This window comes from Corvus kubaryi, unplaced genomic scaffold (assembly GCF_017639235.1).
Source record: "Corvus kubaryi isolate FWS band 111438036 unplaced genomic scaffold, C.kubaryi_AGA036_p1.0 split1-37296, whole genome shotgun sequence".
NCBI lineage: Eukaryota > Metazoa > Chordata > Aves > Passeriformes > Corvidae > Corvus > Corvus kubaryi.
The window spans coordinates 3,014,107-3,035,396 of NW_024582075.1; the positions used below are offsets into that span (position 1 = coordinate 3,014,107).

Below are 21,290 nucleotides of genomic sequence, written 5' to 3' on the forward strand. Positions count from 1 at the left end.
GAAATGGATGCGGTTGCTTTGCTCTTGGTTCCTTTCTCCTCTGTGACGGTCTGCGTAGAAATGGATGCGGTTGCTTTGCTTTTGGCTCCTTTCTGTGTGACAGTCTGTGTAGACATGGTATTTGCTGCTTTGCTCCTTTTTACCTCCTCCTCAAGCAGACGTTGCACCACACTAAGTAGTGTTTTGTTTCTAAGCATGGTGTACACAATGCAGGCCATAGAGAAAAAAGAGAAGAGAACTGACAAGAAGATTATACCATCCTTAACATCCAGAGGGAACTCAATTTTTTCAAAAACTGCTGTGCCTGGCCTGAAAGGCTGGAAGAAACCACTCTGTACTCCTCCCACCAGGGGCTGGCTGTGATTGTTGAAGAGGTCCCAGACATAGGAGCCCAGACTAGGACAGCCAAACAAAATTGAGTATATATTCCGAATGGTATTCATCGCCTCGCAGGTTATTATGCTATAGACATAATAAACCAATAAAGCAATTCTCATACCATTCCCTGGTTTTAACAGGAGTAATACAACAGGCAGGTAGTTCCCCATGTGAGGAAAAATATAGAGAGCAAGATACAGTACCCATGCAGACCAGCTGAGCACCATGGTGAATAGATTTCTGTTTATACAAAATTGTAATTCTGACTTTTTCTCAGAGCAAGCCCCACATTGGGCGCCAAATTATGTACTAGTTTGAAAACGAACCAGTGGGAGGCACTAAGTCAGAATAACAATTTAATGGAAATTAAAGAAAAGGGGGAAAAAAAAAGGTAAAAGAAAACACTGTCAAACTGACAGAGTCAAGGTACAACCTGACACCCTGTTAGGCAGGGTGGTGGTAGCAGTCTGGTGGAATGGTGGCTGCAGTCCTCTGAAGCAGTGATCCTGTAGTAAAAGAGTCTGCTCTTCCTCAGGAAGTCCAATGGTGGCTGTGTAGCTCCTGTCCTCTGGAAATCCAGTGGGAAGCCAGTGTCTCTGGTGTTCAGCCTCAGATTATATCCACGATGGGATGCTTGGTTCCTCCCTCTGGGCGGAGCATCTCACAGTGGGGTAACGAGTCATGAGGCCAAGTGTTGATTAGGCTCATTAACAGGAGATAGTCCGGAGGGAGTTATCTCTGAGTCAGGCGGCAGGGCAATGATGGGCAATTAACAGAAAGATAGTCTGGGGGGAGGAGGCAAGGAAACACTGCCCCACCTGGTTTCAATGGCTCCTGAGGATGGTAATAGAATACACTGCAACCCAGGACACTGGGAGACAAAATACATTTCACTCCAAATCCGTTGTTTTTATCAGAATCAGTGATGGGTTTGAATTACTAATCCTCCAATCTAGCCAAAGAAAACTGTAACTGAAAACACACAGATAAAAGAAAGGAGCACCAGGACAACCAGCAATTTTGTTGTGGAGAGGGGGTATAGCAGGGGAAGGGGGCAAAAGTAGCACAGCTCATTTAAGAAATACAGTCTATCTTCCTACACAGGGCAATGCCAGTCTCAAAAGTATCATAATACATCTGGCAAGTAACAGAACCTGGAAGGAAAAATTCTGTTGACCCTTGTTGGAAGATGAAACTACAGTAAATGTGAATAAAGTGAACTAGAAAGATTACTTTTCAGATTAGATTATAAATCTATGTGCTTTTTGAGTACTTATCAAAGTCACTAAAGAAATCACTTTTTTTTCCAATTTCCATCTAAAACTACCAGCTTCTAAATGATGTTCATCTCTGGACATTATTCTTAGTGAATTTCTATTTGCTTCATAAATCACAATCACTCTTCCCAGAAAATTTCTGAAGTCTTAGGATTCAGTAACTTTTCCTGAAATTGCCTAGAGACAATTTTGTCCTAGCAACCACCGCTTATTCCTTTCACTGAATTCCACCCAGGCTGAACACCAGTGAAAGTAAAATCATTATAAAATTAGGTCTCAAAGAATTTAGTTTCACATGATATTTATTCTTATATAAATATACATGACAGTATTATTCTTCAAAACGTGAAGTGAATGAGAGATAAAGCTGTTTTGGCTTTAGATTTTATCAAGTACTTCAAAATATTTTAGTAATGGAAAATGTTCAAGTAAGAGATCACAAACCAATTTTCTTTAAATTGAATGAAAGGAAATACAATTAGGTTTTTGAATTAAATTTAATTTCAAAAGGGAAAACAAAAAGGCCTACTTAGAGAATTCGGTTAGACTGAGGTACTTAAGGACTTGACTTTAAGGGAGAACATATATTTCTTCTAATTAAGATTTAAAATGTGACAGTTACTTCAGAGGTTCCGCATTAAAGAACAACCTGTTATCTTCCAATCGACTGAATTAAAGACCAAGTGATCCAAAAGACATTATTAAAACAGATACCTATTAATACAGGTAACATTAAAAGAATACAAGATTAGAAAGGCCCAAGTTTTAAGTACCTAGGAAAATATTTTTCTAATCTTTTTCAAGATTATTTTTATCCTCATTCTATGTGTTTGCTGCTTGGTATATTTATACTGCAAAGTCTATCAAAAGCAAAATTCAAGTTTGCATAGTTGTGCTTGTTTTGGCTGAGGTGGAGTTAACTTTCTTCACAGTGACTGGTACGGGGCTGTGCTTTGGATTTGTGCTGAACACGGGGTTGAAAATACAGAGATGTTTTTGTTATTGCTGAGCAGGGCTTGCACAGAGCCAAGGCCTTTTCTGCTTTTTGTACTGCCACACTGGAGAAGAACTTGGGGCTGCATTGGACATTGGGAGAAGAAACAGCCAGGACAGGGGACCCAAATTGACCAGGATATTCCAGACCATGTGACATCATGGTCAGTATATAAAGTGGGGGAAGAAACAAGAAGAAGGTAAAGCTTGAAGTGATGGTGTTTGTCATCACAAGTAATGGTTACCTGTGATGGGGCCCTGCTTTCCTGGAGATGGCTGAAAACTTCCCTGCCAATAGGAAGCACTGAATTAATTCCTTGTTTCTCTTTGGTTGTGTACACAGCTTTTACTTTCCCTGTTAAATTGGTTTTATCTCAACCCACAAGTTTTCTGGCTTTTACCCTTCTGATTCTCTCTCCAGTCTTGCTGGGAGTGAGCAAGTGACTGCCTGGGGCTTGGCTGACGGCTGGGTTAAACCATGACATTAGCTATTCTGTATCAAAAATAAGAAATGCATTAAGAGTAGGTAAAAAAAAAAAAAGGGGTCAAAGATTATGTGCTAGCCACATGAAAAAGTTAGCTAGCTCACTGCGTAATAGGAAGAGGAAAAAAACCAGAGGAGGTCTACAAATCTCCAAGAAGCTTTCGAGAAACTTTCCTGTGTGACATTGGGCAGTAATAAATAATCACTGGAGACTTTTACTGTAGAAATAGGATAGCACTGATGGTACAGCAAAAAAATGCAGGAAGTTTCCTTCTGGTAGGCTCGATGTGATTCTTGTCCTATCTATTAAAATATGAAACAATGAACCACTACTCAAAACACTGAAGACTAATCAAGGAGAAAGTGTTTAGAGATTTCCTTAGTGCAGCAGTGTTAATGGAAACTACTTGTTCTTTCCAATCATACCAACGGCTGTACAGCTACCAATATGAACAAAACATGAGTGCCCTTAGCTTAAAACTGGCCTTTCAAACAGGAGGAACAGGAAAACAATACTACGAAACAGAGCTTAACTAGTTTAAGAAAAGAATTACACAGTATGTTTGTTCATTAACTCTAGACACAGAAAACCACATCACAACCTTCATGAAAGGCTAGTCAATATGGCTTTTCTATTCAGTTTTTCAACAAGCAGACAGGCACTTCATTTTCAGCATACCAAAGATAATAAAGACAGAAGTATCAGCAGCTATAGGGGTGTTACCTCAACCCCTATCAACATGTTGTTCCAGTTCAAGGCAATATCAAATTATAAGGAATGCAGGGTGAAGGCATGTTTTGTCTGGTTCTGAGACAAAAGTACAGGAATGTGTGGTTATTTCAAGAATTAAGTGTCAGGTGCTCACTTTAAGAAGCTTAGAAATTTTTTATTTTATCAGTGGGTTCCCAGTATCATACACAATTCACAGGAAATTTTGAACACAGATACAAATACTTAGCTTTCTCCATCTTAGACACTATCAATCTCACTTAAGAGACATACAAAATAAAAGAAAGGATTACTGCAGAGGAAATTTATTCAGATCATTTCATTACTGTAGAAAGTCCTTTCATGCATAAATGAAACCAACATACTAGCAATTTTGCATGATCATATACTCTACAAATACACCTGCTAAGTTTCCCGAGAGAACACGTACCTAACAGAAATTGGAGTTTATTTCATAGCAAGCATTAAATTTCTTACCTGTGGCTGGATTGATACTGGCAGCAATATGGAAGTGGCAAAGGGCATTTGCATGAGGAGGAATGCTCCTGTGAGCTTCGTGAGGATCTTGCTGATGCAGAGCATATCCAGTATGTGCTACAACAGCACCTGACCTCCTCCTTCCTCGCCGGAAGTGCCTCAGGTTTAACTGCATGAAGAATAAGGTATCATTTAAAATCCTTCCAAAAAGAAAAAGGCAGATTTCATCTGTAAGTGGTTTTCTAGGCACTAATTAATACTACTTTTCAGATTAAAAGCTAATTTTTGTTTCTTGCAAAATTGTTTGTGTTGAGTCCACAGCTGAGAGAAACCAGTGCCTTTAGATTTATTTATGAAGGCCCACAAAATACCTTCACATAGTAACTACTTCAGTGCACAATTTTCATAGAGTTTTTATACTTACACAGAAGATACTATTGGGTTTCATAAACATATGCCATGCTTATTCAGGATTCTGAACAAAGCAGCAAATCTGAGTAATCTCATTTCAGTCTGAAAAACAAGATCTGTACTTTGGATCTAATTAAATCCGCACTTCAACACCCCTCAAAAGGGCACAATGAGTTTTAAGGTCTTCCTCTTTTATATAAATACATGTTTCCAAGCAAAAAAATAATATTCAGTTTTTAAGACTGACTCACACAGTTCAAGCCTTTTGTGCTGTAGACATCTATGCAAGCACCCAAAGCTACACAGCGGTACACAATCTGTATTAAGGATGGTATTACATGCTTGGTATTCCTTTTCACTTGCTGTGCTCTGCATCTTAACACAGCATGCTCATATCAAACAGTCTTCTCTCAATTCTCACATAATTGTTGCTTTGGATCTCTAATGTTGCCTTTTATTCTCCAGAGGAAGACAGAACTTTTTCCATCTTCCTTTTCTCTCCTCTCTATTTTCCTTGCTCTGTTGTGCCTTTCAGCCTGTCATATTTTTCAGGTATGCTATATGTGCTAAGAAAGCACTGTGACCATGCAAAATACATCAGTTCATTAAGATAAAGGCACAATGCCCACATATGTTCTACATACCTTTGATGCGGATCACTAATGCTACACTTTCTTACTAATTCCCACTGGTTAGAAAACACTATCTAGTAAAAATCACTTGCCTTAATGCTTATGAGCAGTCTGCTCTGAGGACTACAGCAGAAAAGTTATTTTTCTTCCCTCCATATTACTGTTCCTCCAGTTGCAGAAGTCAGAGAGAGCATCCCACAATATCAGAGGTAACAAGTGAGCCCCCCTATCATACATTTTAAGGCAGCATCACTCCAGGGTTTCACAAAACGTATATATAATGTGTGCTCCATACTGTTTCTAGCCCTTTGAACTAAATACTGCAAAGCACTTTTCTTCAGTCACCAGACCAAAATAGGCAGTTGTGGCTTTGGAACAGTGTGTCTTCAATGTGAGAAGCTCAGCAGAAGAGCTGTCAGCTTAGCCTGCCCAAGGAAGATTTCAAGGAAGTTCATCCTTTCGTAACATTTTATGCACATCTCCGGTATAAAGGATTTCAGCTTGTGATACATGTCTGAGTTACAAAGGACAAACATGTCTAAAATGACAGGTTTGTACGTGTGTTTATTCTCACTGTTCAATTTCAATTCTTACCTCTAATGCACTCTGCACTTTTTCTTTACTTGAAATATTTCTCTTGAAGTTATTTGTGAAGTTCGCCGCTTCACTCCAATTGCTGTATCCTCCCCCATACAACAGACTGTCATTGGGTAACAAAGTCTCTGCCCAGAGACGACAAACATTATCCTTACAGCAAGTCAGGAGTACATTGCAGACAGCACCACTAATGAAAGAAAAGTTAAGGAGTGAAGAAGCTGCTAACTATTACACAGCATCAAAATAAACCAACAGTTCCAAACAGTTTTCCACTATCAGTTTTTGGAATTGAACCAACTTAAAGATATCAGCAAAAGAAAAACTCATCAATATATTGTTAGGAAAATAAATGATGTAGGAAAGACTTTCCCATCTGTTCAAGTATCTGACTATAAATTACCTCACATGCCATCACACAACAGTGCAATAGCAAATTGTGGATTTCGATGTAAAGAAAAATTCATACCCAGAACAGCAAAATCTGTATTTTTATCTTTTAAAGTCATTCACATAAAAAGCCCATAATAATACTGGATACCTGATCTTAATTCCAGATCTTACTGGTATCTACCACTTAAAAATTACACATCCAAAAGAAAGAAACTCAGGTAATAAAAGGGATACAACAGAAAATTTAAGTCTACAAATTTTTAATTACTGTTCTCCCAAGTACAATTTGTGTTAAATATATAGCCAAAAAATCCAATTACCTTAAGCTGTACACTGTAAAAAAACTAAGCAGATCATCAGGTTTCCTGGTCATGTAAGTTCACAATTTAGCTCTAACTAAGGCTTGAAAGCTATGACCAGACTGTCCAGCAGCAAACTCCCTTAGGAATCATGGAGCAGGTGGATTTTCAAAAGTGACCTATATAGTAAGAACTACAGCAATGGCTTTATGAAGAGTCTTAAAGACTGCTATAAAAAAAACTAAACTGCTAACACTACTTCAGTTTAAGACTGCAAGTACTCATGAAAACTAGGGACAGGTCATTTTGGAATCACCTGAACACAACCCTAAAACCCCAAACTCAAAATATCAGTTCCAAATGATTACTTGAATTCAATTTCCAGATACTACTTCTGACAGAGGTTTAGCTTTGTACTAGGTTAAGAAACAAATGAAAAGACATGAAAATATTTGAATGTTTGTGAAAGAGGACTTCAAGTCACAGGACTTTGCTCTGATTCCATCAGGATAGAACAAGTCGAGATTAAAAGCATGAATGAACATTTAGTGCAACCAAAAAAAATGCAAAGAGAAATGGTTTTCCAAGAGCTGATTCTGTATTAAGTTCAATGCCTAAGTCAGTCTGTGAGACTTACTCTTCTATCTTTCCAGCTCTTTGCCAGGTAAGAGGATGCTTACCATCCTCTCAAGAGCACAAACAGTATAAAAGGTGTGCACACTCAATAACTGAAGTAAACCACACAATAGCATGACTGTTGACTGTAGAGAGAGGCAGACTGCAAAGAGCGAGGGGGTTTTTGGGCATTGCATGAACCTCATGTTATTAGAACTACTGACCGTGGCATGAATTTACTGGTCTTTCTCCATGAAAATGCATTTACTGATCGAGGATGAGCCAAATAAACAAACGAAAAATCAAGTTCTTTTGCTTGGTTTTCTGGACTGGCACCAGGTGGTGTTACAGCTGACCGCCAGCTCTCCGTGTTGTACCATACTTTCACAAGACAGTCATCCTGCGGAAAGACAAAAAAAAGACAGTAAATAAGACTACCTTGCATAAGAATATGATTTGTTTCAAGTACTTTTGAGTACATCTCTTGAGGTTTGATTTTTCTTTAAAGTAAAATACTTTTCTGATCAGAGAGAAACAGTTTGTAAGTAAGAACAGCTTCAAAACCTGATCTTAAAGGAAACACAGCAGCAGAGCCTCCATTTAACTGTTGCCATTACTAACTTGGATTTCATTTTGGTCCTTCTGATTAACTGCCAATTTTTAATCACAAGGATACAACTTGTACTCGCCTGAGATGGTATTCAAATGTTAATATGACTAATTCTACCTTGTCAGAAAACCACCCAAACCGCCTGCACAAATTTAACTGCTAGGAAAACAAATAAAGGTCACAGATGGTATCTCAAAAACCAAGCTCAGTACTGCTCAGCCTGCTTTTTTCAGATATACACATATATTGATTATGCCTTCGAGGACTAGATAAATTAATCTGGACCTAGATTCACAAGTTGTTGATCAGCTACTAAATGTGAATGGCACTGAAAGATTGAATTAACCTGGGTATACATAACATTACCCTACTGGGGGGAGAAGGGGTTAGTTTTGCTGACCATCCCCCATAAAAAAATTAAGTAAAGGAATAAGACCCAGGAACAAAGATGTGTTTTAAAGATTCTCCAGGCAGGTAACTAACTTAGGCATTTATGATAAAAAATATGATACTAATTCTCCTACTTACTAATTTTCTTACTTATTCAGTAATTTGCTTTGCAGGAGTTTATAATGTAAGATAACAGGACAGAAGTGACATAAGAGTCAAAAACTCTGCAAGAATATTATCCCTATACAAGCTACTTGCAGATTAATTAATTTTTCCAGAATTCCATCAAATTGTAACATTAGAAATCCTCAAACTTGGCTTGTAAAAAAATATTAACTGCTACCCATCAAAAAAAGGGGGAATATATATAGTATATATTGCCAACAACGAAAAAACAGTTGATTTTTACATAAAACATATACTCATAGATTTTTATGTTATCTGAAACATGGCTAGAATGGCTCTCCTTTCAGTCAGTAAATGGCTAAAGGCAACACAGAACTTACAGCAAGGAATACAACGTTCAAATAAACACAAAAATATGGACCATTAGAACTTATTGCTTTGTTGTTATCCAGGTAATAATTTATCGCTAGGAAAGTCTAGTATTTCACTTTATATGTTGGAAGCTCCTCAGTTGGAGTATTTTCCCTGAAAAAGGAAATCTAGGTGATTTTACAGATTTGTTCTTCTTTAAAGATAGCAAATGCCTTAAAAGTTAATCTTCCAATCAAGCATGATGACCTGAGATAGCAAGCTTTAAAGGAAAAAACAAACACGTACAACTAATCAAGATGCGCATTACTCATCTGTTCCTGATACACGTAACTGAATTGCAAAAATATGCATGACAACTACATTTCAAAAGCAAGATGTATTTGCAGACTGAATCATCCTTGACTCTATTTTTCAAGCATGTATTAAGAGACATTATTACCCAAACAGCAAACTTCCACATTATTACTAAAACAAACGCTGTTCTAACCACTTTTTATGTGCACACACTTATTTTTCACTCATACTTCCAAGACAGACTAGAGCAAATTGCAAAACTGTCATTTATTCTTCAGTCTGAAACACATTCTGTCAGGTTACTACTACTCAGGATTCTGTGACACTTAAACCAGGTTTTCACCAATGTCAGCAACTGCATTCTTCTAATTAACCTTACATATTGGCACTTTGTTTCGTATCTAGTAATTCTGCAGCCTCTCCTAAGTTCTTTAGTTGGCAGCAGAAACTTGATGCAGAAAACAACTACTTATCTCAGTCATATTCCTTAACAAGCAGTATATATTCGTGTATGGGTTTGTCATATTTGTTCACTGGATCCTCTACAGAGTCTCGATTTTTTTTTCTGCTTTGACTTATAAGGACATCACTCTCTTACAAAACCTGAACAACAAGTTTTGGAGTATAAATAAAAGATTTGTTTGTTTCAGGAAAAGACTGACATTTTACTTCAATTTTTTTGCTTATTTTGCCAAGGGGTTTTGTTTTTGCTGATAAACTGCTCAATGTTGAGCACACAGAACTAATTAGTGAGACTGGCCACAAACACTGGCATGAATTATGTGCCAATACAACTACGGAGGGGAATGCAAATTCTCTTCTATGTACACAAAAAGGCATACAGATATGTTTACACAAAAACATATGAAAGAGCCATTTTTTATTATTTTTTAATTTTTTGGTATTTTTATTATATTTCCTCACTAGTAGGATATCCAGCAGTGATCTCATCCACAGATTTCCCCCATTCCCCAAAACTCTTCTTTTTCTGATGTCTTATAATTTGGTACAAATTAAAAATTAGTGTTTTAGAACAGTAAGCAATGAATATGTAGTGTGTTACCTCCCTGCCTCTAACTACCTTTCTCCCAAATTCATGTTTACCAAAATGTAAAGACACATACACAGACTATGCAAAAATTACGAAAAAAGTGGTTTTTTCATTAAGTAGCCTTTTGTTTAATGCGTTTTTCTTGGTTTGCTTTAATAGCTTACCTGAATTAGTACAAAGCTATAAAGAAAAAAAATGCTTACCTTTCCAGCAGTAGCAAAAAACTCCCCATCTGGTGAGAATTTCATCAAACAAACTTGAGAAGCAGTTCTACGGAATAAAGAAGAGGAGAAAATTAATTTTAACAACTTTTATAGAATTCTAAAAAATTCTTTTTCTTGAACTCATGAGAGGTTTTTAATTCTTAAATACAAGTGTGTATTGCGTTGTGTGAAACAGTTAAGATTTAACAAAGTCCAAAAGGACTAAGAAGTAAACTCATGTACAACACATGGCTGTAGTGATCCAGAGAACCAAACCCTTGTAGCTGAATAGCCAATATTCAAAAATATCATAGGAGAAAAGCAGATGCTAATAGATTAAACTGCTCCGACTTCATGATAACACGGATCTTGAACTGGTCTCTGCTGTACCATATTATCTTCTAACTTCTCTAAAAGATAGCTCCACTTCTCATATTTTCTACAGTTACAACTTAGGAAAACAAAAAGGTGTAAAAAGAATAATGTAGTTAAAAAGTATCTGAAAGTAGCTTTTACTTGAATGGTCACACTGATATAAGATGCTACACCAAAATATTCTAAGCCTAATTATGTGGTTAACTTTTGTAGTGTTTTAGCTTCTTTTACAGGGTTTGAAGCACTCAGCTATTGACTAAGTAACAAAGCTTATTAATAAGAACAACAACAGACAGGAATTTAACTGCACTGCACAGATACGGTGTACATTTTCATCTTGAATTTAATACATGTGTAACAAGTTGTGGAGGTACAACTTTCAAGAGGGATTAAGTTATCCAACAGGTCAACACAAGTAGGATGCATTTAGTGTGTGCAGTAACAAGCGAAAGGCAATTACAAGAGTCGTGTATGAAAGAAATCCACCCAGTTTTAAGCAAAATTCTCCTACTGCAGCAAATATGAAAACATTTGGGAATGTTTCCTTCAGGCATTAAAAATTATTCTGGCAAAGGGTAGTATGGCAAAATCACTTTCTTGCAGAATTCTCTACAAGAAAAACCTATTCTAAATCTAATTGCAGTCCAAATGCCAGCATACAGGCATCAAAGGAGAACAAAAAAAGCAGGTTCTCTTGATCCTTTCCAGGACCTACTCCTTCAAAGAAGACGACACCAAGCTCTATCTCCAACAAAAAGAGTTAAAGCGAGGAAAGCAGGTGGAGACCTGAGAAGAGTTCTGTAAGTCTTTATATATGATACAAATGCAAAACCTATTATAGAAGGGACAGAAGAAAAGCACTATCTGTATGATTTTGACTACTGTTACCAACACCCCAGATTCTAAAGCCACACTCAATGGCATTCTGTCTATAACCTGACTTCTCTTATTAGGTTGAGAGATGAGCACCTGGAGATGTCTCAAAAAATAAACTAAGTCTTCAACTTCTTGTATTTGGAAAGTTTATCACAGGCAAAGAAAAGCTTTTCAGTTGTCATTTGGATGATCTCGGGTTTTTAAACACGTCATTGATAAAAGCTGAAGTACAGAGAAAAAGGAACAATTGAAGGATTATAAAAAGGACGTTCTTCTGGTACATGCAGAGAACTACCTATAGAACTACCTACTAGAATTCTAAATGCTTCAAAAAGAAGAATTTCAGGTGGGTCTGCCCAGTCAGCCACTTCGGTAAACTTCTTTAGGAGACAGTCACATGGTACATTGCTCCTGAGTGAACAATGCACCCCACTGTACTAGAAAAGCCTGCCTATGGCAGAAGGACCATGATTTAAATTGTCTTATAAACTTAAGTACTAAACTAAAACTCCTCTGAACGTATAATACACAGCTGTAAACATCAAACTCAACATGAATACAAAAAGAATTCAGAGACACAGAAAAGAGAATGTATCAATCTTGACATGGCTGTACCAAACACCCAGAATAAACTGAGAAAAAGTAAGAGTGAAAGGCAGGGGGATGTGAGAAGGAAAGAACAAGGCAGTACACTGAACACAGGAGGAAGTGGTTTTTTAATCAGTCCTGCCAGCACAGTAGTTTTCAATCACACAGCTTTCACCTTATTTCTTGTACAAGGAAGAGTGCCTATTGGGACAACTTCAATATTAGCCTTCCCTCAGCATTTTACCAGTGTTCTGTGTAACTGAGGAACTGTCCCAAAACCAACTGCAACTGATCTTGTAAGAAGAAAGAATGTCACATAGTCAAGGGAAATACGATTCAAGTTTATCTCATATCAATAATATTTATCAAATAACAGTATGCAATGGCATTTCACTCAACTACACGAATTATTTCATCCCAAAGGTATGAATCAGTAAGGAAAAAGGAATTACGTGTCTTTAAATGTGTTTCTTACTTGCATTGCCAGATACATCTCCATTCTCCAAGTCCAACATCTGTTCTTTCAGTACTGTCATTGTCAGTAGGGTTTTCCAAAGGAACATTGGACCAAAGTTGAAGACAATTGGAACCAGTCAGAAGGCGAGTACCTGGAACAAGTATTTATGAAAATCTAACTACAAAACAAGTACCAAAATACAGACTTCTGTAAAGAGAGAGAAAAAAAGTTCTACAAATCTGAAACTGCAGAAAAAAATCTGGCAGATACACCTTTACTAGATTTTTTTTGGTAGACTTGAACATCTACAATTACAACCATGAAAATTAATCAAATTTTAGTTATGCTCTAAAAAAATGCCTAGGTCTACTGTAGACATTCCTCTTTCTCAACAAATATTTACCATTTAAGCCATGTTTTCTTATCTGTTCAGATAAGAATAATCAAGTCAGACCATACAGATGCACTTAGTATGTTAGTTCCCCTGTAGTAAGTGACAGAAGGTACATTTCACTCTGCTTTGGTGCTCTCTATCATGCTAGGACAGAACAAAAACCTTTTCCTTGTCCACAAGGAATGAAAAAATTAAAATTAAGAAATCAGTTGTGGTATCAAATAGATAAGTGTTTCTTTTAATCTGTTTTTACCTGCGGGATCCCATGTTAGATTATGTGCTATGGCTTCCAGTGAGATTTGAGCATTCTTCTGCCATTGGTAATCTAACACCTGAAATTTTAAGTATTTACAAACATTAGCATGAAAACACTTCATTCTCCTCCCTCCGCTTTTTATAATTTTAAATAGCTCATGTTCACTGCATTCTTCAAATTTTATGAAAATGTTTAACATAAATTACTGCTGATCTAATAAAAATTGATTCATTCTGATGTTAAAACAAAATAGCCTTTTACTAATATGACCATACTTACAGAGGGTTTTAAGTTCTTATTTTTAAAATCTAGATTGGAAAAAAATCAGTACACAAAAAAACCCTGGAATTTGAGAATTCTTTTAGGAGGAAGTAAGATTTTATTTTTGGAACAAAGAAAAGATATCAAAAATGACACAAGTTAAATGTACCTGGTATTTGATATCTGTACTGCTGTTGAATTAGAGGAGTTCAAAAAGGTTAAGATAACAGAGGTGATACTTCCCCTTTCCCCCCCACCCCCCTTTTTTTTTAAAAATATACCTTAGGACTGTCAAATATCTTTCATTTTTGCATCACTACTTCACTCTCTAAGACAAGTTGAGGATTAAGTTCACAAAATATTTATCTTGTCTGTTTCCTTAATAGACCACAAAGGCTTGATGTTTTGAATTATAGAAGAAAATTAAAACATTTCTGGAAATAATTTTAGGAGCCAACAGGTTTCTTTCTTAATTCACAGACTTTTTTAAAAGTAGTCATCCCTCACCCCAAAAATATCACACTAAATAGATGTGAAGTTAAAACATGACAACTCGGTCTTCTCAGAAGTTTGGCAAAAGACAGTAAGAAGCAGCTGCAGATAAGGATCTAAACAAAGTATTTGCAAAGCTGGTTTGCTTGGGGTTTTTGGACCCTGAACACTCTAGTGAATGGAAGACAGAGACAAGCTTACAATAACTTTGAACAATATGCTGGAAATTATTGCATACTGAAAGAATGAAGTAACAGAGTATTTCTTCAACTATAAACATTTGAAAGCAAAGCATGGGTGGTGAGTGCTTCCTCTGCTTACAGTTATTGCTCTAACTTTGAAGTTTCAAACTAAATGTATTCTTTACCAGTATAGAAAAACATTCAGGATGGACTGAAAAATGAGGTGGATGGACCAAAAACAAGAGCAGTACTTCCAAAGTGTTCACAGGAGTGTAAGAACTTACATCTTACCATAATTTTATTCTGTTTTCCAGTGATGTAAGTATTACACAGGTGTTCACTTCCAACTATTTATTTAATATATAATATACCACAGGTTTACATGTACACCAAGAATCTTATGACTGAGCCGGTTAATACAAAGAGGGGAATCCACTAGACGGCCACATAAACAATTTGTTAATACAAAGGGAGACCAAACCCCTGAAGAGGGAGACAGAAGCTCCTGGAGCAATCGCTGTCTCATATCAACAAACTGACTTTAATTAGAATCTAATGCTTCTAATTATAACCATATTCCTCTTCATGTAAGACGCATGGTTAAATAACTTGCCCTAAATCATATTATTCAGAAATTAAGATTCTGGACGTTAATCACTAAACCACTGTCACCAAAAGTAAGCCCCAAAAGAATAAATATTGTTCTTATTCACCATTATAACAATGAAATATAATCATCCAGTCAGATATTCTTGAAAAGCCACAGACTTCTGAAACTATTACAATTTGGCCAAGGGCATGTAAATACATAAACTAAAGTTAAAGTAAGAACTGTAAAATACATCAAAACATAAAGGCTACACAGGATGGTTCAAAAAGGAATTTGTATTTTAATGGCTACACTCATTGCAGAATGGGGCTGTGTACGTCTTTTTGGGTTCTGGAATATTTTGGTAATGAACTGCAGGGTTACATAAATAAGTAATATGAAGCATTATCATAAAGCCTATCTTCCTTAAAACTATTTTGAATTACAGGCCTCTGTCCTTATCCCACCATGTTCACTTCCCAAGGACCACCTTACGTCTCAACTTTATTCTAGCATTATAAGAAGACATCAAATTAACTCCAACTTTAAAGCAAACCAATAAAATCAGTCAGGCTTTGTAACTGCTCAAATAAATTAAGGAGTGATGAAATACTCACATTATGATGACTGCTGTTCTGCTTCAAGAGGCTAACTGGCTCAAAGATACAAATCACCTTGCCGTAAGAAGCTGCAACCTAAAGTAGTATTTATTTAAATGTATATAAACACACATAGAAGAAACAAGCTTTTGAACAAACAAGAACAAAATGCAAATGGTTGATTTTACTTTTAACCCTGCTTGTAAGATAAAATTGAAGCTCATATCCATATTTCCTTTTGATAACAGAAAAATGACATCTACCAAAAATCAAGAAGTTAGCGTTGTGAATAATAAAAATACAAACCTCTATTTACTCATTAATCATGATGAACTACTGAGATTATAGCTGGACAAGTACCTTTTTTTAAAAAATCAGATTATTAGCAACATTCTTTCCATATTAAATTAGGTAAACACTCAAAACAGTCTGCAGAGTTCACATTCTCAGACATGGAACCAATATATGCTCAGAGTACTTTTGGGCACTTTCCAAGCATAGAACAGGCTATCTTTTAAAAAGTTTTTTCAAAAGACTATGCAAGCAAAACACTCAATGCAGAAAACTGCATATAGAACTACTACTAAAGGCTAACATAAAACAGTTCAGAAAGAGTTGCAATATGGTCATTTGATCATTTAACTGATGTTTGAAAGTCTTATTACATTACAGGTTATCATCCACCTCAAACGTGCAGCAAGACAAATTAACAGTATTTGGTCTCAAGGTATCCATATAAAAGCAAGCTTGCTAGGAAGAGCCCAAACAAGCCAAATGTATGTTGAAGACCTCAGGCAGACAGCCTGAGAGAACTGTCATAGAGCAAAGTTGCCAAAAAGTGTTCTGAATTACAAAAACGAAGGAGTTTACATAGTTTCACACAGAACGGACATCCTGCATTCTGAAGTGATGTTTGCTGCTAAAAGAACATCTACGGATACGATACGCTGTAATAATCAATTTTGTATTTCTGTAAAATTCTGACTTAGAAAGTATTCACAGTTTTCCTTTAAAAATAATAAAGAAAGTTAGATTTACACTATAAAATATATTTTGATTCCAGTATCAACCACAAAAGCTTGAAAAATAACAAAGCTAAACCATCATACCTAAGATCTATACAAACACAGAGATTCATACAGATCCTAAAATCCACAGATCCATGGCCTTAAGAGAAACCCTCTACATTAGAAGAACAGATAGTTAAATAAATTTCTATCCTTCTAACAACCTAAACATCAGCCTGACCCAAAAATGCCAAGAATAATTTTGTCACATTTGCAAGGAAAAAGTTTCTTCAGGCATTTTGTATCTCAGACTAATATCTGCCCTCTCTAATTCTCTTTAACTAACTCACTTACTGTTTTTTTCTCGAATAATTCCATTCCACACCCAACAGCAAAAAATTTATATAAACTCATATTGATAAGATTTTTCCTTTTTCTCCAAATGTGGACACTTTTTCCATATTTTATTGTTTAATGGGTTTTAAAGACAAACTAAGATTAGCATTCCAAAATGCTCAACTTGTAGTGTCTAGAGCAACTGCTACCCCTTGAAAATCTCCACAGGCTTCTGCAGTGATGCAGCCACTCAGCCCTCATCCTCACTGAGCTGCACACCACCAAAAAGAATAATGGTGGGATGGAAAGCACCCTCAGCAAGTTCCTTGATGATTCCAGGCCGTGTGGGGCAGGTAACACACTGGAGGGAAGGGATGCCCGCCAGAGGGACCTTGGCAGGCTAGAGAGGTGAGACCATGTGAACATCATCTACTTCAACAAGGCTGAGGGCAAGGTCCTGCACCTGGGTCAGTCAAAATCAATACTCTCAGTATGGACTAGAGAAACTAACAGATTGAGAGCAACCCTATGGACATGGATTTGGGGGTACTGGTGGACAGGAAAACTGTACGTGACCCGGCAGCATGTGTCTGTAGCCCAGAAAGTCAACCATGTCCTGGACTGCTTCAAAAGAAGGGTGGCCAGTAGGGTGAGGGGAGTGATTTTCCCTATCCTAGTGAGACACCACCTGGAGTACCACACCCAGGGTGCTCAGCACCAGGAAGACATGGACATGTTGGGTCCAAAGAAGGGTCTGAGAGCTGGAGTACTTTTCCAATAAAGACACACTGAGAGTGTTGGAATTGTACAACATTTCAACAAACCAAAGAGGAATCTGTGTGTTAACACCAGTGAAGAAGCTCTATGAAGAAATTCCATCCTTTTAAGAAAGGCCTGAAAATACATTGATCAGTCTGGTCAATAGGCAACTTCCTAGCCATCCACTAGCCAGCCATTAGTACTTCAGCACTCTAGAAACACATTCAGTTTCCTGAGAGCAAACAATACCAACATGCCAACTCAAAATGACCTCATAGGTCTACTTAAGAAATGAAAAAATTCTGAAGCTTAGGAAGCCTTACAGTATGATATATTCACATGTTAACTTATAATTCAATGACAATTTGTCATTTAAATGCATACAGGATTGGTATCATGTAATCAAGATGACCTTGCAAATTCAGAGAAATAATGCTCAGTGAACTCAAAAAACAACTTCTAGTTAACAGCAGCCAGTGGAGAAACCCAGGCAGACTTTATGGCTATGAGAGGCCAGAGACACAGAGAACATTTCCTCATTTTCATTTTCGTTCCTTTACTACCACTGCAAGAGTTTATCACTCAAATGCTAATAAGCAGGAACAGGGCGTGGCCAGGGTTTCATCAGCACAGAGTTCACATGTAAACACAAACTGGATTCCATCAGAGGTCTTGTCTCAAGATGGACACCAGAATCTAACCAAAGGTCTCAGCAGCTTATAAGGCTTGTGGTAATGAGCAGAAAGCTGATGTTATCTACTCACAAGGACAGGCTTAAAGAAACAAAAGAGGTAGAAAACCCATCTTACATGAGCAAATATTTATCCAGACAGAGTTCCTACTGAACTGGTCAGTAGTTTAATCCCTGTGACATCCCAATAGGGTGTTACATAACTGTGACATCCCAAAGGACAGTTACCTGGTTATTTCTTTTTCACTCTAGCAGGAAAATTTTTTAAAAATGCTCTGTTAAAAAGACTTAAAACCCAATCTTGTCTAAAATACAACATTTCTGATGCAGACTTACCTACAAAAAACAAAAGCTAAGAATTCAAGACAGCAAACCCCATCCAAGAGAGGCTTTATGAATTGCTTGAAACAGATGTCATTTTTCTGATCTGAAAGTAATTTTTGTGGAGGCACTCATCTCCTGCCAGCCACTAACATGTCAAAGCATGCCAATGACATGTCTAGCAGTGCAAAGCCATAGTGAATAAATTACTTTTGCTTCCAGCTTAGTCATCCTATAGTCAAATTCTTGCCATGTCCTCTATGTAGCCCTGAATCCACAGCCTTCGTGCAGTCCTACCTATCTTCTACAACTATCAATCATATCTATGGTTACTATTTCACATTTACTGTGCTGCTTACAACAAGTAAAGACAGAAAGCAATCAGTCATTTTACTATTCATTGTAGTATATTTGCCCTACCTTGCAAGTATCCACATTCCTGAGAAGGTGCTTAACATGACATTGCTGGAACATTATTAGAAACACTGCACCACATACCTTCCCCTGTTGCATTGAACAGTCCACACATCCCACTTGAATGTTTCCATGTTTTGCTCCAGGGATTATCTGTAATCTTTCAAAGTCAGTCCCAAGTACCACAATATCACATCCTGATGCATATGCCTAAAGTATATAAAAAAAAAAAATACATAAAAACACCCCAAAGAAAACAAAAACCCCCCAAAATAGCGTAAAGCTTTATCTACTCACAGTGTATCAGTGAAGTATGAAACAGTATAGTCCATGCATCCTATCCATGTAAAAAACTATACAGACAGTAGAACAGAGGTATTTGCAGAGATCATACAGATGTCTGCAATTTAAAACCGAGCAACAGAAGTGGCAAATTACTCCTTCTCCATGCTTACAAGTGCATCACAACACTTGCATAACAAGCAAATAGTGGTTCATGATAGAAAAGGCAAACAAAAGATGGAAATACAAAAACATCTAAAAGAAAAGCATAAAAACCAAAGTTCTTGCAATCTAGGAAAAAGTAATATATTTCTTAGACTGGAGACAGACTTTAGAAGTTATTTTACTGAAACATTCAGTAAGGACTTTGTATGGGAAAAAATCAAAAGGGTAACAAAATGAAGCTTAATTATACAAAAGCAAACCTGTCCTCTCAGACTTGTTGAGTCTCCTGTTATCTGCATTAATTCTATTCTCTCTTAAGTTTATGTTTATGTTTCACTGAGCATGCTGATATATCTAACACATTCAGAGCCAGTTCATTGAGTCCTGCAATGTTTGAGCCAAAATTTCTTCCTATATTCTATTAAGTCTTATAAGATACTGAGTACAGATAAAAATAGGAGATTAAATGCTGGAGAAACTTGTAGAAACAACAGTGAGCAGCATCATCCAATTAGCCTAAGAAAGCAGCATTCAAGGATGAAAGTCCTGGAAGAAGGAATGCACGCCCATTAAAACATTAGTCAGAAAGACAGCAACAAAATTAAGAGCACAAACAACAGTGTTCTGTTAGAGAGCAAGAGAGTGATAAAAGGATCAAAAATACCGTTTTAATTGACTAAAAGTTTCAAGAGCAGAACAGTCTCACAGAAACTGAAGATGGAAGATTTCCATACACTGACAAAAATGATCATGCCTTACAACCAACTCCTCTACTAATTTCTGATATATTAAATAAAAACTGTGGACTTGAAAACAAAAGCAGAATAACTGAAGGCTAGATATATAAATTGGAAGTCTGATGATCGTGTTTTCAGGTGTTTTACATGAAATAATATTTTACCAAGGCTGGCATAGACTAATGTACCATTACACACATTTAAAATAAATAAAACTAAAAATATGGAGATTTTCAAAGACATTTTTCCCCACAAAGGATTAAGTGATGCTTCAAAAAAGTGTCTTAGCCAGAAGACTGTGACCACTATTACCAGCCAATATTCACTTACCACATTGCAACCAGCAGAACACTAGGCACCACCTCATAATTGAAAATGCTGTCTATAATTCTGCAGACCAAACAGAACCATATATTTATTTATGATCACTTACTACTGGTAAGTTTTTGAGTCCCTTCCTGTCCAGTTCCCCCTTCAGCTTCAAGACATTCAAGCAGTGTAATTCCTCTTGTAAAAAGAGCAGCATTTATTACTAACTGACATACTGAACGGCAGGTTCCAAAGCAATCTAACTGAAAACTCATTCCAAAAGAGGAGTTTGAGTACTAATTTTTGATCAAATGTTAAAGTAATAATTTTGATACTGTGAAGGCATGAACTTTAGACCTGTTCATCACAGAACATTTTTTTCTTCAGTTAAAAACGATCTCACCTGGTGACTCACTGGTGAAGTCCACAGTTCTCCAGAAAAAGCTTTTTCAAAAGTATCCTATGCACAATTTTTCCCAAAGCCATTTTGTAGAATTTAGAGTTCTGTACAGAGGCAGTTTTAAGGAAAACAAATACAAACAAAAAGAAGTGCTTCCATGTAAAGATACAACATAGAAACATAGACACAGCTTTATTAAAAATGTACTTAAGATTTAAGTGTCAAAGGCTGTATGAAGCCCACCTGCTGTGTATGCCCCCCTAGGCCTCATGAGCACTTCAAAGACTTACTACTCATATCTACTTCTTCTGCTCCTATTTCTAGTTTTACAGGAAAGCCTGAAATCACCTCATGCCACCACCACAATCATAGGATAGAACGCAAAGAATGCCTTGGATTGGAAGGGACCTTAAAAGTTCCAACTCCTTTGCAATCGGCAGCAACATCTTTCACTAGACCAGGCTGCTCAGA

General features: G+C 36.7%; 1 protein-coding gene across 5 annotated transcripts in view; it reads right to left on the reverse strand.

Moving 5' to 3' along the window:
* The window catches only part of DMXL1 (Dmx like 1), a 74,199-nt gene extending 55,063 nt beyond the window's left edge, over positions 1 to 19,136 (reverse strand). For 4 of the 5 annotated variants that reach the window (XM_042013142.1, XM_042013139.1, XM_042013141.1 and 1 more), the window contains exons 1-8: positions 19,011 to 19,136; positions 15,417 to 15,494; positions 13,273 to 13,351; positions 12,644 to 12,776; positions 10,330 to 10,396; positions 7,508 to 7,683; positions 5,977 to 6,166; positions 4,340 to 4,508 (exon numbers count right to left, since the gene is read on the reverse strand). In XM_042013142.1, the coding sequence (XP_041869076.1) occupies positions 4,340 to 4,508; positions 5,977 to 6,166; positions 7,508 to 7,683; positions 10,330 to 10,396; positions 12,644 to 12,776; positions 13,273 to 13,351; positions 15,417 to 15,494; positions 19,011 to 19,025 (907 nt within the window). In that variant the 5' untranslated portion in view covers positions 19,026 to 19,136. The remainder of the gene's footprint in view (positions 1 to 4,339; positions 4,509 to 5,976; positions 6,167 to 7,507; positions 7,684 to 10,329; positions 10,397 to 12,643; positions 12,777 to 13,272; positions 13,352 to 15,416; positions 15,495 to 19,010) is intronic. The other variant, XM_042013140.1, reaches the window with a different exon arrangement.
* Between the last annotated feature and the right edge of the window lie 2,154 nt (positions 19,137 to 21,290).